At 38.7% G+C, this 25555-nt stretch overlaps 1 protein-coding gene across 3 annotated transcripts in view; it reads right to left on the minus strand.

Moving 5' to 3' along the window:
• Positions 1 to 25555, minus strand: part of TRHDE (thyrotropin releasing hormone degrading enzyme) — a 209829-nt gene that overhangs the window by 43029 nt on the left and 141245 nt on the right. For all 3 annotated transcript variants that reach the window (XM_064655637.1, XM_064655636.1, XM_064655635.1), the window contains 3 exons: positions 13065 to 13153; positions 4292 to 4425; positions 4138 to 4193 (listed from right to left, as the gene is read on the minus strand). In XM_064655637.1, coding sequence (XP_064511707.1) covers positions 4138 to 4193; positions 4292 to 4425; positions 13065 to 13153 — 279 coding nt within the window. The remainder of the gene's footprint in view (positions 1 to 4137; positions 4194 to 4291; positions 4426 to 13064; positions 13154 to 25555) is intronic.

A 25555-nucleotide genomic window follows, 5' to 3' on the forward strand; every position in this document is an offset into this window, starting at 1 on the left:
GGAGTCAGCATTAGCTTACTTTGGTATTTTACTTCTGGAATCAACCTTGGAGTCAAATGCACCAGCTGTTAAAGATAAATTTGTGTCAAGGGGGATAATTTGGATTTATATATTGAAAAGTAGGTTGGCACTGCCTTTTCCCTTGCCCTCAGACTTTGGTTTTCTAGAGTCAGCGGAACTCACAGTTTGGAACGAAGCAAGGCAAAAAGAATTGATTAACAGCAGGAAAACAATCATCATAACTCATCATATATCTATTCACACAAGGATCCTAGTTTTGGTCTAGTGTATGAAATTCTGAGAGGAACACTTATGAAGGCCATCTACAACATGATGAACTTAGTTCACAGATAATTTTGAAGGTATATTTTTGTTGTTTTTCATTTCTGACACAGCTCTCTATATTTGTCAAGTCTACAGGGGCAAGCTACATCTAAAGAGGCTATAGCTCACTCTCCCCCTAATCTGTGCAAGGAAATTGACAGCACTCCAACACAGTCATCCATCCTTGGAGTGTAAGAACAATTATTTAACAACACAGCTTCATGCTTTCTCATTCAGTGCTTCAAGAACTGGAAACAACAATAACTATTTTAGGTGACAGTAAAATAGATATTCCCAGTCACATCTGGTCCAACACTGATTAACATTAAATACAAACCAGACCTATTTCTTTCACATAATATTGGATTAAGTCAACCAGTTTAATGAGGGAAATCTTTTACGAAGATTTAGAGCCCATCAAGGAAGAACCAGGAGGGACACAACACTCTTAACATTGAGTGATTTATCTTATCCTATATGGTTAAGTAGTTTTGAGAGGTCAGGTGCATGTTTCTCTCCATTAACTGTCAGTGCAGTACAAGGTGAGAATGTCAGATTTACAGGTCTACCTTTGGGATGTCTAAAGTAAAATGGGAGGCATCCCACCTCACATACTCACTAACTGATCACTTATACTAAGGAAAGAGAAAGACAGGAGAAGTTGACGGCATTACTCATGCTTAAAACAGTGGGATCTTTGTTATTTATTGTGACATTGCTTATTGGAGCTATCTGAAATGACCTCTGCTTTGTTTAAGCTTAGAAGAGAACCACAGTTCTATTTGTCTTCTCTCAGCTTCTTGGCTTTCTTAGTCAACATTTACTAGTACATTTACTAGAATCAACATATTTTCAAACTGTACTGAAACTTCATACAAAGCGAAAGATAAAGGATCTTCAAGAAGAAGGGAAGAGTGTTATTCCTGCTCAAGAATGCGGGGCATAAATTTCCCTAAGCTACGTTACTGCCAAGACTACAGCTTTCCAGACCTTAAGGGTGTGTGCATGCATGCACTACCACTGAGAACAGAATTATGCTTAAAAATCTGGAAAACAAGCAGGTTGTAACTTTCTTTTGTGGTTATTATTCCACTTAACTCTCCTTGATGTGTTATGTTAACCAAATTACACCAAGAAGGAATGTATTTCCATGTAAAATGGGCAAAAAATTATGAAATTAAAGCTATAAAGCTTAAAATATTCCTTGGTAGTAACAATTCATTTATGTTTTTTATTTTTGAGAAATCATTATGCTGGACAGTAAAAGGATAATAAACCTTTTGAAGGAATGAAATCAAAAACACCTTTAAAAAATAAAATGTGGTGCTCCAAAATAATTTATATGAGCAATTTTCTTCATATTTCTCGAGATCTAAATATTATTAAATTCTATTAAAGAGAGGACCAGTACTTGTTCCATAAACAAAATCAAATAGCAGTAAAACTACATAGAAATAATCATATTAGGACCTACCATATTAGGATAGTGAAAAAATTGAGTTAAATCCTTTTGGTGTTATCTGTATCAAGTTCAACGACACATTAGAGAGTACTGTAGAAGTTTCTAAGAAATACAGTCTCTTCAGTACAGTAAAAAGAACTGTTTATATTAGAAATTATTTTTAAAAGGATCAGCATGAATTTAAGTAGTTATGTTTTAATTTTGGAATTATTTCATCACTGAAAATAATAGCTAGGGATTAAAGTGTGCATTCCACAGTTCTGTCTCTCAAAATATGTATATTTATAGTTGTAGACAAGAAGATAACACATCGTTGCAACTGGGAACCAAAACTGAGGGCTGAATTACTGTTAAAAACAGCTGGTCTTCTCAGAAGTCAGGTCTGAACTACCAATTACTGCCTCTATGCCTGGTCAATAGGGTTACTCACCTTTCCTCATGTCACAGTCAAAGACAAGCGTATGCATTTAATCTCCCCATCACGTAATGTCATATGGGCAGGGGGAAACGCACATTGTGCAATGCAGACGAGTATCAGCACCGCATCCACAAGGCAGGTAATATCCAAACCATAGTACTGTTCCAAAAGAAAGTGAGGTAACTTTCTGCACTGTGCCTTGCAGTCAAGGGAGGCACTAGCTAACAGCACTCTGATTATAGTAAAATTCAAAATGCTGTATAAATGCTGTACAAATTCCAGAAATGCTTAATGGAACTGCTTTTCCATTCTGTGTGAAAAGCACCACACAGAAAAAAAGAGTCTGTTCCAGCAGATTACAAGAAAAGAAAGATATTGGGAAAATGATATAACAATACAAGTGTAGTGGGTTTCTGTGGCTGGGTTTTGGTAGCGGGGGGTGGGCTACTGAGGTGGCTTCTGTTAGAAGCTGCTAGAAGCTTCTCCTGTCCCATGGAGCCAATGCCAGCCGGCTCCAGGATGGACTTCCTGCTACTGGCCAAGGCCAAGCCATCAGGAATGATAGTAATGCCTCTGTGATAACATATTTAAGAACAGAAGGTTGTGGCGCAGAAGGAATTCCACCCAGGGAAGAGCAGAGCAAAAACATGGGAACAACAAGGTAAACACCAAGGTCAGTGCAGAAGGAGGGGGAGGAGGTGATCCAGTTGCCGGAGCTGTGGCCCCTGTGGACCATGGTGCAGACCACGGTGGAGCAGCTGTGCCCCTGCAGCCCATGGAGGACCACTGGGGTGCAGAGACCCCCCTGCAGCCCATGGAGGAGCCCATGTTGGAGCAGGTAGATGCATGAAGGAGGCTGTGACCCCGTGGGAGGCCCAAGATGAAGCAGGGTCTTGCTCGAGACCTGAAGCCCATGGAGAGGGAAGCCCACGCTGGAGCAGGTTTTTCCGGGTAGGACTTGTGGCCCCTGGGGGGTCACTTCGGTACAGCTCATTCATGAAGGACTGCACCCCATGGAGGACTGATCCACAGGACAGCAGTTTGAGAAGAACTGCTGCCCAAGGGATGGACTCATGCTGGAGAGGTCCATCAGGGACTGTTTCCCGTGGGAGGGACCCCATGGGAGCAAGGGAAGGACTCCTCTCCCTGAGCAGGGGCAGAAACAACAACTGACCGTAACCCCCATTCCCTGTCCTCCTGTGCTGTGGGGCAGAAGGGAGAACATGGAAAGAAGGAGGTGTTGGGGGAAGATGTTTCTAAAACTGTTTTATTTCTCACTCTTTGGCTCTTATCCTGTTAGTAATAAATTTAAGTCCTATCCCCACTTTGAGTCTGTTTTGCCCATGAAGGTAATCAGTAACTGACCTCTCCCAGCTCTTAACTCATGAATCCTTAGCTGTTTTTTTCTCTCTCCTCTGTCCAGTTGCAGAGAGAGAGTGAGAGAGTGGCTTTAGTGGGTACTGGGCATCTGGCCAGAGTCAACCCACTACAACAAATCAGGGCAAAAAAAAATTACTAAAGCTTAAAGGTGCCTTCCATAGCAAATTAAACACACCACAAGGGTCAGTTATAAAAAAAAAAAAAAAAAAAGGAAAGGCAGGGCATTAGAGAGAAACAGAAGAAAAAACCTTCATTCATTAGAGAAAGAGGAAAGAGATTATTTATCTTCAAAGTGTAAAATTGAACTTGCTGCAAAATTGATCAGATATCTTCAGACTCGGAAATACCCTATGGCAATTATTGATCAAGAGGAGTGAACGTGCCACAGACCAGGTTTCTGTGCCACAAAAAAAAAGGAGGAGAGGGGACGCAAAAGAACTTCCGTATGTTTAAGACATATTTAAGTTTGAAGCACACTCAACTGCTGAGTTAACAGTTGCATGAGCTATTGCAGCAATGTGTATGAGGATAGACGATCTTCAGGAAAACATACCTGGCTAGATTGAATGCATCATCGATTAAGCCTGCTCGATTACTGACAGAGATAACCTGTGAGGGCCAAGCACAAAAATTGAACCATTTAGGGTGATGGAACAGTGAAGGTTCACCTATGAAAGCAGATTTTAGGGATGAGAATAGGAGCTTACCTCATGGTTCCTTGTTAGCTGATTAATTAGCAGCCTCCAATTCCTAATATCATAATTAACTCTAAAGTAGCCAGTCTGGTTGATGTTCCCCAGCAACCAACCTGCCTCTTCGAAAGCAGGAATTCTGTGGTGTTCTGAAAACAAAGAACAAGAAGGGAAGGGGTTTTGGTTTTAAATTTAAAAATTATAAAGACATATCAGTTAAATTTTCTCCTTCTTTAAGTATACACGAAGGCAGTAAAATTAAGTGAAAGACTAACAAAAACATTGTGCTTGATTAACAATAATCTCCTTTATCTGTTCTGATGTAGAGAGATGCCAGCTGACATTCCCATGGGGACCTTTTACCCACACAGAACTCCAAGTATGCTTTTTTGTCCCCTGGAAAATATTATTTACATGAGAAGTACACATCTTAAGTTTGGTACCCTGATTCTGGTGATGCTAAAACAGCTTTCTACAACTGTAACTCAAATAATTCAACGGATATGTTATAGAGAGAAGACTAAACCTGTGATTAAAAAAATAAATTCCTAAGTGTTTCTGCACGTATTTGATGAAGCTTTTACATTGGATTCTAAATTAAAGTATTTCCAGTTGTACAGCTTCTAGCTACTAACCACTGAGAGGCTTCTCTCTAGAGCTAGAACCTTATATCAACTAACCTGTTCTTCATCTTTCCCCTCATTTTAAGTAATCACTTCGGGGCAGAAAGTCTAAATTTATTACAGTATTTCTACAGTCAAGTATTCCACAACTATTTGCAGGACTAGGGATTTCAACAACAAAAACACGCTGAACTCACAACACACACTTTTGTTTCACTATGGAAAGAATTACCACAGGATGAAGCCTCAGGCTTCCGTGTTTCTTGAAGAAGTCTTCAATCTAGTAAATTATTCTGACAAAACTAATCATGAACCAGAACTCACTAAAAATTCCAAAACTTTTTTTTTACTATAATAAAATTAGTTTGTACATTGTTGAAGGAACAGTTTTCTCAGGCATTTTAAAAATAAAAAAGAAATACATAAAATTTGTTATAAATGTAATTTCATCAGGGAATTGCTTAGTATGCTTGAATTCCCTGAAAGTAATGATCAGGAAAAAAAGTTAACAATGTGGTCTTTACAATTCACATGTTATCTAGTACACAGATTTACTAAAGAAAGTGATTTGTTTCAGTCTTTCTTATAAAAAAAGTAATTTCTGAGTAAATAATAGATGACTAGGACTACAGATAAAAGTTATGCTTCTCCCTCAACTAAGCAAACCCATAAATAACTATTATTTTAAGGTGCAATAAATACAAAGATCAGCAAGATTCCAATCTTAAAGACACATAATTATATGTGCAAATTCATGGAGCTGCATCATGCACATGAATTTAGACAAAAAGCTGCAGGATTAGAAAATAAAGTCCTCATCTCTCCTAGGGAGTTCTGAAATCATTAAAACATCTTAAAAATACACTTCTTAGAAATATTAAGCCTAGAATAACTCAGTTGTTGCCTACTCAATTCAACTGTTATTGCTCCTTTAGGGTTTGTCTAACAGACTCTTACCAGCTCAATTTAATTACTCTATATAAACAAATGAGAAAAAAAAATACAGACCCCTGGGTTTAGTGAAAATAATCTGTGATAAAGCACCAAGTGGACATATTCTTTAGGAGCCAAGATGTCCTGCAGAAATTGGACTGAGAAAATCAGAATGAAGTCCTACAACTCTGTGGACTTCCCAAGCATTCATACTGTCAAACCACCTAAGCTGCTTTTGCCACACAGTCTGATTTGGGACAAGGTTGTAACACTGTGTGTCCCTTCTTCCACAGGGGTCTAATAAACACTGGGCTGTGCAGCTCAGTCCTTAGCAAACTCTCTTAAACTGCTATACTGAAACTGCTCTTCTGTTTAAATCCTTTTTTCACTGGACCCAACGTCAGAACCACCCCACTGCACCATGCTACTTAGAGACGACTTGAATCCTGTTTCCTGTGTAACCTTATAAAAACATTACTATAGAAAAGTTATATGAGATTGTAACAATTTACACCATAGTGATAAAGGCATTTTCTTAGAACAGATTTGGATCAAATATCTCCTGTAAAAAAAGGGAGAGAAGAAATTTCAATCCGGATCTACTCCATCCTATTTATTTTTCCCAGTGTGGTGCTTTGAATACAGCCTGTCACCCCTAAACATCAGCTATATTCTTTACCAACATAGTGGGTTTCTTAAAGAAACAGAAAAAAGTACACACTTCTGTATCTAGGAGACACTGCTGAGAGAAAGGATGACTTTAAGAGTTTCTCTGGGTTTTTAGGGGCATACTGCCATGGTAGGGTCAGGAGTGAGCTGCTCACTCTAGGCAGAAAATCCTATCACCTTAATGCAGTACAGCCTTCTGCCCATGTTCTTCAGTTGCAAACTAACCTCTAAATACCACCATTCCTGAAAGCAGCTACTTGTGACTGCTTAATCCCCACACCTCTATGATACTACCTAAAAGCATACCAAATGGGCTGTAAGCCTTTCTTAAGCATTATCTGGGTAAATAAATTCATTAAATGGAAATTTTCAAAATCAGATGTAACAAAAAAATACATACCCTTTGTATTGAGTATTTGAGGAAATTACTTCTGCTTTAATAGAGTATTGAATGGTACTTGCCAGTCAAACATGACAAGTTCTAAATAACCTATTTCATAAGTAACAGCTATGCAACATGCTCAACACACATGGCATTAAAGGAGAATATCTTTCAGAAGCTTGATAGCATTATTGCTGTTTTGGTTAGTTTAAATACAACCATAACCACTTGCTATTATTTTCTGGTAAGACTGCTCATGTGTTGACTTTCTCCTGAAATATGGAACAGGAATCTTTCACACCTTCTCAGCTAATATAAAAGGTTATTTCAAGGAGCTGCCTGATGCATGTGCTTCACACAGTTCTATATTATTTAGTAGAATTTGATATTTCTGTTTGTCAATTCTCACATTTTCCTATAAAAGAAATTCTTTTTTTTGGTGATTATAGCACTAAAAATGTCTATACACCTGGGTAATGTCTCCACTTACTAAAAACACATTTATTAGTCTCCTGTTAAAAGTATTATAGTTAGGGAAAAGGTAGTAATTCAGTGTTAAATTCTGTATTAGAACACTCATGACTTTCTAAACAACAAAGACTTAATTTGAAATGAAATCTATCTTTGACAGTTTTAGTTCACCTCTTAAAATTCAATCTAAAATATATATCCAGTTGTATTTGAGATTAAAGGGAATTTTTTTTAATCTTCTTTCATCAGAAAGTGCTTTTCCATGGTCGTGTTTTCTCTGGATGCCTCAGAAAACAATGCTGCTCTGAAACTTCCAGTTTTGCCACATACATATAGGAAATATTTACAAGGAAATGTTTAAGTTTTATGACACTTGTTTTGAAGGAAGAAAATCAGCTAGGGTTTTATTCCCAGTTTCTCTGCTCTCAAAGTGTGAGACAGTCCTCCAGCTGGTGCTACCTGCACGTGGCTTGAAGTTCTGTGCTCTCCCAGCTCTCGAGCAACTTCAACTCCTTCAAAACCAGCAAAAATGATGGAAGTCTGCTCCTCCACACGGTAACTCGAGCACCATGTGAGGCAGGTCTGGGAGAAGGGCACTCCTCTGGAAGACTATGTCAGTGCTGCAAAGAGCATAGCTAAACACAGTTCCACTACCATTTCAAATGTTCAGACACAGTTGTTATTTTAACTCTTCATTTTATACAACCCCTAGCATACTAAGAAATTGGCTTATGCTGGGAGAACTCACTCCGTTTTGCTGCAAAAATAACTGCACAAGTGTAGCAAAATTCTATGTCAAGAACAGAAAGTGAAATTTTTCTGGCAAATAAAAACGTTCCATGAGGAAATTCATCATAATCACAATATTTTGTGAAAAGATACTGACTAACTAAATTCTACAAATCTTCTTGCATGAACTTTTCATATGGGGAGAAGGAAACCAGAAAAAAAAGTTCTATCTCACTTGCCATGTAGCCATAGCTCCATGAGGAAAGAAAATGTTTTGGTATAGGGAATAACACAATAAATGAAGGTCATCAGGAAGTATGATCAAAATGATCAAGTTCTATCTCACATAATCTTTCCTCAGACTACCCTTCCATCCATTAACATTCCTATATGATGGAACTGCTAAAGTCTAAGGTGATATACAGTGTAAGCAGCAGTCTTCTGTCTCTTCCTCCTGCTTTTGAAAGATACAAGAGTAGAGTCTGGAAGCAACACAGATAAAGCTCAGCAGCTGAGTCTCCGAAAGGAAAAAAAAAAGGTATTTTTCTAAAGCTACAACTAATGCTCTCTTTCCCGGTGGGCAGCTAGCAAACCCCAGCTCAGAAGCATCTGTCTCCTACAAAACACTTCATGGAGGAGAATGTGACGGTCAAGTGGCTTACAGCTAAAGTAGAGATCTAGCTAATAGGAGGTGGCATAGTAAATTGGGACTTGTTGGAAGTCAATTTCCATGTTGAACTTCCTTTCCCCCATCTTATGGCAATCCTGAGGAGATACTTACAGCAGTCTGAATAGCAATCATTTTATCAGAGGCAGAGAAGTTCATCAGAGGAATATTTCCCCAGAATATAAGAAACCAGTCAACAAACAGGAGGTGGGGATGGAAAGGACAGATTGTAAAGCTGTGTCAGTCAGTTCAGCAACACTTGCTGAGTTGCATGGAGATGTTTCCTACTTGGAGACTGAGCACCAGAACAATGATGCCCAGGGAACAGCAAGTCTGCCTTTATCAAAAGCCCTGCTCGCCTGTTGAAAATGGATGCTACCTAAACCTCCTCACTTCAGGTCATGGTCAGTTCTTCTGCATTTGCCAAAACATGACAGGTGAGCCTGTGCTTCCACACTTAGTATGCCTTCAGCAGCAATTGCCAACACCTTCCCACAAGCCCAGCTAAGCAGTCATCTTGTGAGGCTGTAATGGGTTCAAAGCCAGTCCTTGACTTTTTATCCACTACTTTTGGGGGGATCCCAAAACGCTGTGGATACATGGTTATAGATTATTACAGCAACCACAAAAGAGGCAATTTATCTAGGCAAAACAGAAACAAGCCCTAGATTTATGACAAAGCAGAAGTTTGTAATACCAATGATTTCCCCAGTGGCAGTGAAATTTATCATTCAGCAGATCTGCAAGACTAAGGCACAAAGAGCATTGCAGCCACCTTAGTGTGATATCTCTGACCTCAGCATGGATAGGAAGGTTAATCATAAGATGTCTCCTTTGTGACTGGTTTACACTCACTTGAAGCAGAACACCCTCATCCATGGCTATAGGGAGTGAAGAGGGAAAAAGTGGTGGTGACCTATCTGTGCAGAACTCTGAGAGCAAACAAGACAGGTCCATTTCACACACCAGACAAACTCAGCGAGTAAAATGGTCATCATCTGGTGGCAGGTATATGAAATGATGAGTACAAACATGGTTACAAAAATGCCACGGCTCACTGGGCTCACTCAGAAGAGAGACTGGCAGAAGCACTTTGAAAATTAAAAGCTTCCAAAACTATAACTATGTACCTTCCACAAACAGGTGGGAAGAGATATATTGAAAATGAAACATCTTGGAGACAATGAACTTCATCAGACAGTTGCCAACGTCTGGCATTGTCTTCCCTACAGGATTTGCTGCAAAGGATAATGAATTACATCTCAAAAAAGACACTGCATAGCTGTAATTTCCAGAGCGGGCCTTTACTGAAGAGTGGACAGAATTAGCACTGTTGCCAGCAGCTGGGATGATCTGCAGTTATCTGAACTACTCCTGCTCAGCATATTGAACAATCACTTATCTGCATGCTCACTATCTCTGGTATAGAGCCAGACACTGACAGGATGAGTAGAGAGCAGCAACTCAATCACCCTACATTCATGTGGCTCTCACAAAACTGGATAGCAACCTCTTATCCCTTGTTCATGAAAATGCCAATTGGCATCCTACAATACCTTGATGAGGTCACAGACTCAAAAAGGATGCAAAAATCAGCAGTTCTCTCTCTTGCTTCTCTGGATGTACATGAAGGAAAAGACTCTTCCATCAGCAAATAACCATCCTAGGTGAACTCTAGTCCAAGGTAGGGGATTTACTCCCCTGAGATATTATTTGAAATACCAGAAAAAAGGAATATTTCTTGATGGCAATATATGTAGCTATTTCAAAATTGCCATGGTTTTGTTTCTCTCAGATAACCCACAGACAAGGTTAATTTTATTGAAAAATTTAAGTGATATGCCAAGATATCATAATGGTAGTCATTAATTTGAACCCTCTTCACTATTGGCAGCAGAAATGAGGTCTGTAATCACTAATACATGGCAAACAAAAGAGAGCTGTTCATTACCTCCTATCCACTCCTCAGGTTACACTGGAAGCTCTTCCAGTATGACAGTTTGGTTAAAAAGAAGGAATTGCCTACTCTTTCCTCAAAGGGCACAGAAACCATCCTCATGAACAGCATTGATTCCAAACTTGATTTGAGTATCTCATTCAATTATACTCACTTGAAGAACAATGTGACCACTCCCAATCTTCCAAATATCCTTTGGAGTAGTTTGTTTCACCTCCAACTTGCAGAGTTGTTCCCAGACTACTCACTGGGACAACACTGAAATTGTATCCTCTGTACAACAGAATGTCTTCATGATTCTTCCGGTCCACAAAAATCAATCCTGGGAACTGTCCTTGGGAGTCTCAGAATCCCTCCCACATCCCCACAAAGCAAACATACCAGCTGCAGAAAAACTCCAGGAGTAACACAAAATCCTCTATACCAGCCTCAATACATAACAGCATGTACAATGAATCATACATTGAGTACATTCAGGGATGTTCTTACTGACTTTTTATGTTGAGGAATTCTCCAGCTGAGCTAGATAACAATAAGTAGAAGCAAGAGGACATGCTTGATGTAGTCATAAGTTTACAGCCTCATTTTCAATGAGGCACAGTAAGTGAATGAGTGAGTGAAAGTAATGAGGATGAACAAGGATAATGGCAATAGATCACAGTGCCATTGATTTGCTATACAGGAGACAGATGACTCGGAAAGGTTCCTCTTTAATTTCTATATAGTAGCCACCCCAAAACAATTGCTTACACTGGCCATCATTAATTTGTTGATTTCTTGAAGGCATTCCAATAGGAACAGTAGATCTTAAAAGACTGGGTAGCAGTTTTATGGACTTGTTCCTCCACAGCACTCTGCATGCAAAAAGCAATGAGGAACCATCTGTGTAGATAACAGTGATATAATGAACTTTGAAGGCAGGAGCGAAGGGAAGGAGGCATGCATGTGCAACCTAATGAGATGAGATGGGGTGATCAACTCTCTCTGAAGTCAGTGGGAATCTTTCTGATAACTTCAATGAGAGTTCAGTCAAGCCCTAAAGGACAAAAGTAGAGCAGGTCATTAACGCAGGCTGTGAAAGTGCAAACAGGTTTTGAAGTATTTCAGAGATGTTCATATTAAAAAGTATGGCCAATGTAGTAAGTTTCTGAGAAGTGAAGCAGCATCTGTATGCTCTTACTAGAGTATGTTTCCCAGGTACAAAAAGTGCCCTGATCACAGGCACATTTCTAGATCATTATATCATGGGAGCGGTATAAAACATGTTGCTTTCTCATAGGCTGCAAATGATCAGGGTAAAGAAATACACCCTATACCACTAGAAATTTGGGGTACTCAGATTTCTACTGATCACGCACCATACATCTCCATTCCTACTGGGTATTGAGCTCTATGTCACTAATATATTATAGTAACTTATAAAAGAGGAAAAGAAGTCTCACACAGGTTTGACACCCTCATCTCTCCCAATAAATTTCTATCAGAGGGAAATCTCTATACCCTTCTAATTTTACAGGAAGGGATCAGTTCTCCCTGTACAGCCGATGTGTCAAGGGGATGCGTGGATCCTTCGTTTCCCTTCCATATAATCCTTCTATTCAAGTCTCCATATGTCTTCCCTCACTCTCTTCAATTCCAGTCCAAAATTGTCAGACAATGTAACATGAAGTGCTAGGGAAATAAATATTTCAGGACATTGCTATGGCGGGATTTTTTTTTTAGGTGATAAAAAACCACTGGTATCTAGCACTCACTGTCCTCAGGACAATAACTATTACTGTTACGATCATGTGGGAACTGAGGAGGAAGAAAAAAAGTAATAAGCAAAATAATGCACTTTTGAGGTCCAGCATATGGTTATCTAATAGAGAGAACAAATACTTTTGATAGATCAATAAGGAAAATTTTAGTTACAGCAAACATTTCTTAGCCCTGGTTCAGACCACGGATCAGAGTCAAAAATTATAGAATTCTAAATTTACTAAATCATACTCATCAGATGCTTTGCTATAAAATAATACATTTCACTTTCACCAATCAATAAATGAATTGCATTCATCAATGATTTGATATGTGTTGCCAAATATAAAATACTTAGCATTTAGTTACATATTTCTACATAAAAGCTTTACATCATACTGTCTAAATTCTGCAATAATTATAAATCTAGCTTGTTGCTCATCTTTCATTCCTCCTCCCTCCCTTCCCAGCTCTCCTTTTTTTTGTAATTCATTTTAAGTAGTTAAACCTGGGTGCAGAGCAACTAAACAATTATCTAGGATCAATTCCAAAGAAACAGTTGAGGAAAACACAAGTATGCTTTATGAGATTCCACTGGGAGGAAAGTTTATTTTTACCTGATTTGTTAGACACCCATATAATTGCCTCTGATGAGATGTGGCTCGTATTTCCTACTGCAATTGTTAATGGAATCTGCCACAAGTAGCTGCAAGACAAAGGAGGGGGAATCTAAGAACAAAAATACTGAACTGATTCTTCTCACAGCAATCAGGGATCATGTCAAAGACATCAAAACACAATTTTAGTAGCACTGTAAAGATCTGTGGATTCTAAGAAGTTACTCTGATTTTGAAATGCATTTGCTATTAGCAATAAAACAATGAAAAAGTCATTCATTTAAAAAAACCTCCTAAATTATATTTTACATTTTTCACACACTATAATTATATGAGGACTTTTTTGCAAGGCTTTTCCTAATTTTACAAAATTATTCGCAAAAGAGGAAATAATGATTTTTCATATAAAGAAGAACACTTTTTTGTATTTACGTAGAAAAAGACTACCAGTTTAAAAATAACATACTCTTCTAGTAACTTCTGAAAAAGCTACAATTGGCTTTTCTTGCTGCTGGTTTATAAAAACAAAATGAATGGGATGGATCTCCACTTCTTTGCACCATTTATTATCACCTGTGCATATGCAAACCTGACAAAACTTGCTGCATGTGGTTTGGTGATATACTGGTGTAATCAGACCCCAAATTCCTTATAGGGTATTAAAAATTGTTTCTCATTTGGAGTAAATGTTATAATTTACCTAAAATTTTTATATAACATCTTTTTCTTAATAAGCAGAAATTGACTGTATGAAATCAATTTTGGGGGCGAGGACAGAAAGGATGAATTCCTGCATGTCTTCATGACCTTTATTCCTGAACTCTCAAAAGTACCATTTCACCAGTCAGCGAAAGAGTGGACATTTCCCTGACAGGCCTGCAACATCATTTTGTAAAACAGTCAAGAGGAAGCACTCAGTAATGATACAGGTGGTACCTTTGCTGGTCTTTGAGTAGGTGGTCTAGGGGGAGTACTAATGCAGTTAAGCAAGGCACCATGGCAAGAGAATGGCCTCAACTCAGATATCACTGTATAATACCACTTTGATACCAGGTACATAATTTTTGACTGATTGCATTAAAATAGTGTGAGTGTGGGCCGGTTCTTGATGTCAGCATCAGCTTCTCTCCTGCTAGTACGCAGCATTGCAAAACTAGCCCATGGTGCTAAAAAAAACAATTGGTTTTGCTCCTTTCCACTTATCCAGAAGCCTGATGCACTGAATTACAAAAATTACAAACACCACCCAGATGTTCCACAACTGCAGTCAACATGGGCTGGCTTGCAAGGGTGGCATTTGCTGGCCTGACTTGGAGTCTGGGGAAGAGAGAGAGACCCCTGCTCTGCCTCCACACTTTGCTCCCGGCTCCCCACACGTTTGCAAAGAGCCCTCAGCACACACAGGGATTTGTATTACTTAGAACAGAATCATGTGTGCTGGGAAATACTTGATCATACAGCAGCGATTCAGCAGAGGGGGAGATATTTGGGCAACCATACAGCTGAAAGAGCTATGAATGATAGTAGAAAGGAAACATGGCATTTATTGCCAAGTGGGAGAAGAAAACGGTTCCATGTGATTTTAGGTTCTCTGAGTGTTGGTATCATGACTGGGAAAACTCAGATCTACTCCTGCACTGAAGATAAGCTCCACATGAGTACATGCCCTGGCAGACATTTTTTGGATAATTGAGCTGTGGCATTTGAAGGTGCTTATGGCTTTATCAGTCTGCCCATTCCTTGTGCTGAACATTGACACACTCCATAGCATGGCCAGCAGAAAAGAATGTCCACTAGGTGCACAAGCTTCTGCAGTTCTCTATCTGGGGTCCTCACACAAAGTTACCCTCCTTGTAGGCTTAATCAATATTCTGGACTGTGAACTGGAGCAATGAGATGAAAGTGTGTTTTGTGTCCTGCTGCTTCTGCTACATTGTCAGTAATTTCTGGGTTCAACAGGTGAGGGCACTCAGGGAATGCTGCAAAGTGATGCACCAGATTATATTCACTACTCTCTTAACTACCTTATACCTTACTAGACATTCACTAGTGTCTGTCCAAAAAACCTCCTTGGAAATATATCACCTTTAAAAACATATCCAGTTCTATCTTGGTTCTCCAGAATGAAAAAGATGCTGGAAAACTGTGATTGAGAAAAATGAGGCAAAATTTGCATAAAGCTTTTACATTATTTGAAAGAACAGGAACACTGGCATATGAAAAAAAATAAAAACTGCATTTGCATGGAATTTTTATGACCTTTCAGCTCCTACTGAAAAAGTTAAACTGCAAAATAAAAGATACTGAGAGCTGCCTATGTAGATGATTTAAGCACATATATACACATTCACAAATATTCATGTATGAACATACACATGGACACCTGTTATTTTCAGAAGGAATTTCATAGAAATGTATTTTGCATATTGAAGTATCTATACAGAGAAGAATTTTATATTACTTGACATTATTTTGCCTCCAATTAAGATAAATCCCACTGAAATAAGGACAGATCCTTCTCTGAAAGGTGATCCAGCTGTCACAAAAGCTACTCCTCCTCAGAAAATATGTGTGGATTTAGTTAGGGAGACTAGTACTGGCAAATTTAACTTTTATCTCCCCAATATGAGAGACCTCCTGATGTTCTTGGTGCTCTCCAGAACCTCCAAATCTCACTCTCTTGACTATTAGTTTCCCAGGTGAACCACGGGTTTCCTTTTAATAGGCATCTCCAGAAACATATTTTTCCTACTTTATTGCTGCTGTTCTCTCTCTTTATCTGTTTTCTCATTCCATTTCTCTTCATTCTCAGAGAAACTTCTGCTGCTGTTGCAGAAGCAGCTGTGGCCAACTTTTTCTATCTATGTGAGGGAGACGTATCTGGCTCACTTTTCAAGAAGACAGCTTCCACTCACTGAGTGATCTGTACAGACTTTGTTCTCCAGGTGTGACTGGGAAGAGTCAAACTTTGTTTGCACTTTTCTATCACAGTATTCTGCTTTACAGAGAAAAGAGGAAAAAGGGAGCCCACTCACCTGTTTTCCTGCTTTGTCTGTGAGTAGTGTAGGCCTATTATTTATATTTTGGGAGCACCACCAGTGTGCTCTCAGTATGTATTTGTCATTAAAAAAGAAAAGGAAAGGTTCCTGGCATTTCAGATTTTGCACACCTCTTCAACTACTTTTTCACGTTAATGAATGTTTTTGCTGAGATGTAAACCCATACATTTTCAAGATTCATCTTCCCAGTAACCATAATGTGCCAAGCTTCATGTAGGCATTAGCTGGCACTGGTGAAATCCCAACCATCATCTTCTGTGACTCAGTTTCTCTGGCATTAATTCAATTGTGCAAGGTGATGTCAACTGAGCTGTCACAGGGTACTTGAGACATCTGCCATGGGCTGTTAGATATGACAGAGCACCTAAGGATGCTCCCACCCTTCTAATGGCAGCACAAGGCAAAGTAAGACACCTTAGAACACCTTGAATGGCACCAGTCATCTGTGCAAGCAACTAAATGGGTCTCTCCCTCCACTTGATGTTGACCTCTCATAATTAAACCTGAGTTTCCCAAGGAAACTTTTCAAAACCAAGCTGCTTGTAAGAAAAAGAAGGCTTCAGCACAGATTTTCAAATACAGTATTTAAAACAGGCACTGCTGCAACATTTTATAACTACTGTTTTAAATAAGAACTTTCAGTTCACTGATTCAAAAAAATGCAGGGAGAAGTTAAAATGACTGAAACTGAAATGTAAGGTAGTGAAATTACAGAACTGAAATGAATGTTTTAAACTAATTATTCCCCAATTTTTGCTTTGATTTTTGTCCTGATTCAATAGAGGGAAATGTTTTGATGTGTTGAAAATTTCTGTGGGATGGGAATCCATTACTTGTTCATCAGTAACACTTACTAATCTTTGTAAAGTATTTTGAGAACATAACAATCTAAGACCTTATATCACTGAGAGATATGATTAAAGCTATTGAACTCAAAGTGAGGCATAAAAATAGTTCAAGAGTAAAAAGTATAAAACAAGAATCCAAGAGTAAAACTGACTGGTTAAAACACCTACCCCCTTTTTTTGCCACTAGAACTTAATAACCAAAATACCAACTCAGACTCTTCAGTTAAAGATAACAGTCTGGTATGTCCAGAGTGGGTGAAGATGAGAAACAGAGAGCAAGAACTCCTTGGCATTAGTTTCCTGTTCTCAGTTCTCTCCAGATGGAAATGCTGAAATCTCATGTACACACACATATCTTAGGTGAGCAGCACTGAGTCTGAGGAGGGGACGCTTTCCCAGTGTGGCCCTTGCAAACATTGGTGATTCCCTGAATAAGTTAGGATGCTGATAAGCATTTCTTATTAAGGGAATATTTTGCTATGAGCCATCTGCAAGAACTTATGTTGTTTGGATTTCAGGGACAAAAGAACACAAAAGCAAAGTAACGAGAAAATCTGACCTTTCGGAAAGCAAGTAAATCTTATAGAACAAAAATTAAAATTTGAAGATTTGTACTTTTCCTTTGGTTGAATACTTGGTTGATCTCCAGAGACATATACAAATAGTGGTTAGTAAAAGATGCATTTAGCTGCATGACTGCAAAAGTTTCTGGCTAATAATCTTAATGCTTATCATAAATTAAAAGGCACACAAAGTTGATAATATGAACTAAGTAAAGGATTGTGTGACATTAGGACATCAAATAAATATAGAAGGATGAGAGTAGAGATCTCTCATTACTTCTTACCAAGACAAGTGCAACTTCTGTCAGCAAGGTTTGGAAGGTTTGGGCTACTGCTTCATAGTAGCCAGTATGGGGCTATTTTTTGGACTTGTGCTGAAAACAGTGTTGGTAACACAGGGAAATTTTAGCTATTGCTGAGCAGTGCCTACACAGCATCAAGGCCATTTCTGCCTCTCATCCCACCCTACCAGCAAGGAGTCTTGGGGTGCACAAGAAGTTGGGAAGGGGCACAGCTGGGACAACTGACCCTAACAGACCCAAGAAATATTCCATACTATATGATATCATGCTCAGTATGTAAAGCTGGGGGAAGAAGGAGGAATTGGGGACATTTGGAGTGACCGCATTTGTCTTCCCAAGTAACTGTGATGCAAGATGGAGCCTGGCTTTCCTGGGGATGGCTGAATAACTGCCTACCCATGGAAAGTGGTGAGTAAATTCCCTGTTTTGCTTTGCTTGTGCACACAGGTTTTGCTTTCTCTATTAAGCAGTCTTTATCTCAAGCCATGAGTTTTCTCACTTTTACTCTTTCAGTTCTCTTCCCCCATTCCAATGGGGGAAGTGAGCAAGTGGTTGCATGGGGCTTAGTTGCTGGCTGGGGCTGAACCACAATATAAGTCAAAAGAAAGCCTTTGTTTTCAGTGAATTTTGAATGTTAACATAGTGAAGTTTCAAAGATAATTTATTATTAACAGAAAACTTGAAAGTGTATTCAACTAATGTACAAAATTATGAGCTTTGTTGCAGTGATATCTGGAAGCATTTATTCCTAGGCTGAGATAAGGTGGTCAAGGGAAACAAGTGAAAGTTGTTGAACAGCAGAACAGCTTTCAAGCTTCCTACTACAGAAAGAGATTATATATGAAGCAGAACTCAGCAGGATACAATTTTGTAAGCTACACTTTCTAGAGAGATTGTGTTGAGAAAGATAATTTAAAAGCATCCCAGAGATTTTCCCAGGTTATTATATAGTATAGTACATCATTCAGTAAGAAGTAATTCAGGTTTCGGGGAAGCTCATGTGAATATTACAGGAAATCACATACTTTTATTAAGTGTGATTCTACAGATTGTTAGTTCTGTTTAATGGATAAGAAGCTGACAATATATTCATATTGTGAATATCATTCTCACAAGACTGAAGAACACAGAGATTTCATTAGATTTAATACGTGCCAGTAAAGCGATTGTAGGCTTTGCCCAGAGGCATAACACAACAGAATATGATGTTATTCCCTCTCTCATAAGTATTACACCTCCTACACTGAGACAGGGTGTCAAGGGATTCCTTGTACTCTGTCAGCATAGAAGATGGCACATAGGAAGGGGAGATTTCATTAACTTTGTAGCTAAGACAAATACAAGATGAAAAATGGATCAGGAAGAACATCAAGTAACTGAGATCCACTAAGCACAGCTTGAGGTATTCACTGGTCATCTGCATATGCCCAGTGTGATCTTAATTCCTGTGTTCAGAGTAAGAACAAGAAGTTTAGTACAAACAACAATGAGAAACAGGTGAATAACACTGGTAAGGTAACTGATTAAGTTGGATTCCCTACAAGGGGGATGAAAGAGCACACAACACCAGACTTTTTCATCAAGTTACATATCACAGTTAGCCAACTTGAATTCAGAAAGGACAGTACGTAGTAACTGGAAAAGGCCTGCTGGTGTCTGAATCAGACAGGACTTTCATGAGTCCTGCAGACAGAGAATTTCTGACTGCAGCATTGTATGCCGTGCAGAAACGAAACAGTGGGGCACAGTAAGTGTGACACACAGCACATTAATTGGAGGATGCATATCAAAGGTTTGCTGGACTTAAGCAAAATGAGGAAAGGAAATAGTGCTAACATTGGGATCCTGGGGCTACAATGGTACTGTCCTCACCCAAGACTAACAGATAGGAGTCCTAAGACTAACAGATGGGTCAACAATAAAAAGGTAAGCTAAGGCAAAAAAAAAAGGGACAGAGAAGTTAACAACACTGACTACATGACCAACCAGAAAAAGATGGTAAGAAAAAGGTTGTGGAAGTGCTTACTCTGAGATCATTCTGCACTGTGCTGGGCAGAGAAGTTTCTTGCCCCTTTACAAAACTTTAGTGGACTTTGATGGGGTCTGTGAATTAAGGACAGTGTTCCAGTATAATCTTTAAGAAACTGTATCTGCCTGTAATATAGACTGTAATTTTTTTCATCCAGGGGTCCAGACATAATTAACTTAGTGTGCAACGTAATACACAGTATTGTGTAAGCAGATGACAAAAATCCAAATGAGGAACATGTTACTTAAAAATTAGCAGTCTTCATGTTACCTTCTATACCAAATACTGCCAAAACCTAACTAAGCTTTTTGTATCAGTTCTGCTCTTCTTTCTCACTAATGCCTCACCTATGGAGGAATTCAATTTTTTAGTCAGACCAATCTACCAACCAAAACAACCCAATGGGGCCAGATCTTGATAGGTGCTGCCAGGCAGAGAATGGCTTCACCATCTGATAGATCTGAACGGGCTCCACATCTGAGGTGTCAGTTTTTTAAGAATACTTCAAGTTTTTAATAGAAGTGAACTTAACAGATGTCTGTCTCACGGATGAACAGAAATCAATTTACAGAGCAGTCTTGCCTCTTAACTACTTGGAGATTTTCAAAGGCTCTGATTGGATGTGCAGTTGAATACAGCTAATATACATTTCAGAGGGAAGCAAAACTCTGGGTTTTGAGAGGTATTTGGAATTGTGAGACTATTATATTTTAAATACAAATTATACTTAGCTGCACACATGGATGAAACTATGGATAATCTTTATAGTTTGGAGAAATATTTAACATTGCATAAGAATGACTAGGAAACATATTTTAGTCTTGAGAGTGAGTTCTGCCTCAATATAGCTGCTAATTTTATGTATTTGTCTATTATGTATGCTTTCATTTAGAAACTCATATTAAAAAAGGCAATCATACTGGTATACTCTAAATGAAGGGCTGATAGCTGCTTCTAAGAACAACGTCTAGGATCCTTTAGGTTTTCTCCTGTATAAGAATATAAATACAAAGGTACAGAGGGAAAAGTATTTTCAATGTCAGCATGGTGAAATATATTTTAGAGGCACAATTCCTTTGTGGTCATAACATGGTTAACAGCAATGTATTAAAGATGCAGATTTTTTGGTTTTCCTTTACTCTGACATAGTCCTAATTCCTTCTTTACAAGAATCTTTGGAATAATTTTTGACAATAAGCAAATCCTAGAGCTGACAAAAGGAAAAAGGGGGGGAAATTACATTCTCCAAGAGTCTTATGCCAAATATAATGCCTTTACCAATGTAATGACAACACAAATTCCTAAACATAAGAAAAGGATTCAGCGCTGTAACAGCAGTCCTAGCATGAAAGAGCTCAAGTGTGGCTCTGCACTGTGAGTCTGCCTCAAGATGACAGCCTACACAGTCTGTTAGAAAACAGCTGTATGTCTTTGGCATCCTATCTAACTTTGGTCTGGCTGCCTTTTTAATGGTAGACACAAAGTAATTTAAATGAGTAAATTTAAATTAAATTATCCAGTTTGAAAAGAAAAAAATGTATTGTCTGATAATATAATATAATTATAATTATCTGATTACCAAACTTTCTATAAAGTTCTGTGTAATATTTCATCCAAAAATAAATTATAAAGGAGGTGGTTATAAATATCATGATGCTTTCTAAAACTGACTCATTTCAATGCCAGTGCTAGCTGTGTACCTTACTAAATCTAGAAAAATGTTGTGGGCAAAGAACAAATACTACAAATTCTTTGTCAGTACATGCTGTCTCCTTCCTGCCTAACACTACCTTTTTTACAGCAAAACACAAACCACTTCATTTTTCGAAATTGACAAGCAACCTTCGGTGCTGAATCAAAGATGGATACAAAGAAGCTGGGTTTAAGCAGTTTTAACTGTCTATACCAACAGCTGCCTCTTTACTCTGCAGTAACAGCTCTTAATCTCTCCAGCATCCTCTGTTCCATCTTGCACCAGTGCAAAACATCCTTGCAGAATTGCACACGTGGTGCTGATCATGCAAACCCCATCTCTGTGTTGTCCTTCACCCATGAGCATAGCCCCTTGACTAGAGTGCAGGTGTGAGATTTCTCTGAATGGAACAGAAGGATGCGTTATCGGCTGAGAAGGGACTGCCCTAGCAGGAATAAGAGTAGCATTTTAGCTATGCTTACAATCCTCCAATATGTTCTCAGAGACTTTGTACTAACCATTTTTCAGCATATTCCAACGTTCAGTTCTGATTTTTCCTCTGAATAATGTAGTTTTAAGCAAAATCAAAACACAATTCCTATGATTGTTTCTCTTTCCTCAGTAAACTTCCCTAAGAGTCCCCCACCGAAGTATCTCCTCCATAAAATCTAAAATTCTACTATTGAGTTTGAAGGCTCACACAAAGACACAAGGAAAAGAAACCCATTATCAGCAACTTAAAAAAGCAGAAGGAAGAAAACATAAAAACCAGAGCATGTTAGAAGCTTTATCCTCTGATCAACAATGGGGAACTCACATCTCTGACTTCTAAAAGGCCATTTATCCACCCTCATCCCTCCTATAAAACTTGGCTCTGCCAAATGCTGTCTGGGCTTTCCCCAAACTGCTCCTTACCTCACTAAAGCCCCCACCTTAAACATCATTTCCCTCATACTCCATATTTGCCTGTTCCAGCTATACAACTTTAATGCTCCAAATTCCAGCTCATGTCTGCATCCTGCCATGCAGCATTCCCTCTCTTACCCCCTGCTTGTTAAGCAGCTCCCCACCAGCACTGCTGCCCTTATTCTCCTCTTCATCTCCCCACTTCACTCTACATTATAACATAGTTCTGCCCTCAAGTACATGCTTCTTCTCTCAGCATGGAATTGATTTAATTACTGTGAGTTAATTAACTAGTTTGGGTATCTAGGAATTCCTGAGAGTTAGTATTAGCAAATAAGATGAGAAAAGTGACACATTTTGGAGTGATAATAAAATGCAGTAGCAGCTTTTCCCTGTCAGCCTAGCTTCCGTCAGGATACCAGTGCTGCCACTGCACAGGAAGCAATGACACAATACACCAATTTTGTCTTCTTTAGAATTCTGCAAATTCTAACACTAAAAGTTGCCCACATACTACATGCCAGAGCATCCTGGAAGTTTCCCAGTGAGAGAAGTTTCTTGCAAATAGAAGCTGTGACATAGTTTTGGAAATAAAGCGCTAAATTAGAATTGGCATTTCTGAGATCTGTGCAAGCAGCAAAATCATAATCTTGCTGGAGACACCAGCACAGATATGTACAGGAACAGATTTTAAAAGCACTTCCTATTCTGATTTAAAAAAATATGCAACAATCAGAAAAGCCTCTAGAAAATGAAAAGGCAACACAAAAAATAGTACTTTCCAGTGGCTTTTACATTAAAAAAATCATATTTCAACAAGCAGAGCACAGTACAAGGGCTGGGCTGGCAAACACCAGCACCCAACAGCAAAGGCACTCTTCTGGCACGTGCTGAGGCAGGCAGGCTTCCTCCAGGTCACTCACAGAGGCAGCCTTTGTGCCCACTCCTTTGGAGGAGTAGCACTCTGCACAGCACTGTCCTCTCTCAGGCTGCTGGGGTTAAGGACTGTCCCAATACCCATCAAAGGACAAGATCAATTGGTGTCACAGACCTGGCCTCTGCTCCAGTGCATGTGTAAAGAGAAGGAGAGCCCCACGCTTTTCTTCTGCAAGAAAAAGTATTTTCAAGTCCCCGTTTGACTAGCTAAAAAAATGGTTAAATCAGTATCTGGCAGTGTTCACACACAGTTCTGTGATCCACTACGGACTCTTGATTTTTTCATCTGATTTCTGTTAATTCCATTTCCCCTGTGTCTAATACACCGTACCTTCCTTTGCTGGAGCCTGTTCCCTTCATCATTATTACAGCTGATATAGAGGCACTGAGGTCAATCCAAATGAACTAGGGTACCACATCTACTCCCTAGGTAGCAACACAAAAGTTGTTTCTGGTACAAATGCTGACACAAGCATAATGTTTCAGGTATAGCAAAGATGAAAGAAAACACTTAGAGGACATGAGAAAATGGAAGATTAGAGGATACTTCCCAGAGATAGGGAGGTAAATGAGCACTTCTTTTTCTATTTATATTTTGTTTGCCCTCTTTCCTCAGTTTATGGAATAATATTTGTCCATATTATGGTCCTTTTTTATTACATAATTAATACTACATATGCTACATTAATCCACAATTGCTCTAAGAACATCTCATAGATACTAATCAGCATTCCCCTTGTGCTCCTAACATTTTGTTTTGTATTTAACCAGCTCCTTAGCTGATAAGTGGACAGAGTAAGTTCCCCATCACTGCTCAAGTGACAACATCCTACAACTGAATAAGAAGACACATGGTGATATCCAAACACAGCTATGCTTTTACTATGCAAATAATTATCAGTAAAGGGGACAAGCACAGCCCTTTTTCTGCAAAGCCTGAATAAATAAATGAACTTTGTGTGGGAATTCAGAAGAGACCTGAATGGAAATAAATTCTGAAGTTAATCATTCATCTTGAATGACTGCTGGAGTGACTGCTGAGCAGCTCTGCCATCCATTGTAAAGTCTTTCAGCTGTCATAATTACTACGCAGTGTTAGGCCCATGAGCCTGTACAGCTCTGATTTTGATGGTCATGTTCCTGGCTTGCACCATTCAACTGAATTTTCCCTGGTTCCAGTACATGGAGAAAGGCACAGAGGATTACTACATCACAGCACACATGAATATCCTGTTCATATCCCAATTTGTATATCTTCCTTTTTTCTCTTTCCTCACAGCTAGCTGTGTTCAACACCCGGCAAGACATTTCCCTTTAGGATATTATCATGAACAAGCAAAGATTAGCTATGGAAACTGCATGCATGATAAGAAGACTGTATAAATGAATATTATCCCAGCAACATGAACTTAATTATTTTGATAACATTAAAAAGGTTATTTCTCCACTTTTGAAGATACAAACTCTATATATTTTTAAAAGGCAAAACATACCCACAAGCAGAAAGCTTTAGTCTGCTCTTCAATTGAGTATATAAAAGGTTTATGGATTTCATCAAAACTGGTTAGTTTATTGCCTAGACCACAGATTATTTTTCATAAAATTTCTTGTCATATCTGTGAGCCATTCTTGTAATGATGGATGAGACTAGTGCCTCAAAATCATCATTTTCTGTCAGCAGGGAAACCCAGTGAACCCTGTCAGATGTAATATCACCTTCTCCCCTGTAGCCTTATAATGTAAGAGCATAATCCATTCTCACAGAGGTATACAGGAGTCCAGGACCAAACCTACACTTAAATAAAGGATTTTTATATGGGGGTAGAATATGAATTATACAGTTATTATAGGAGTTTTAAAGTTTTGCTTGGATAAGTTGAAATTTCTACTGAAGCATTGTACCAACCATACGCTTTGACATTCAAATCAAGGCCGGTGATTTTGGCCATTCTAAGGAATGACATTTCTAGAAACAGTGTCTGTCACTGTTAGTTTTATTTTCTCATAAAATGAGAACTATGGATGTGACCATGTAAGTGTCAAGCAAAATCTGTGTTCAGTTTGCAAAGAAGTGAAATTGTATACCTTCTATAATTTCAGGTCAAATATTAGAGTTTAGCATGCCCTACAGTCGATTCTATGTACAGAGTTAAAT

The sequence above is a fragment of the Pseudopipra pipra genome, chromosome 5 (genome assembly GCF_036250125.1).
Source record: "Pseudopipra pipra isolate bDixPip1 chromosome 5, bDixPip1.hap1, whole genome shotgun sequence".
In the NCBI taxonomy this organism is placed as follows: domain Eukaryota; kingdom Metazoa; phylum Chordata; class Aves; order Passeriformes; family Pipridae; genus Pseudopipra; species Pseudopipra pipra.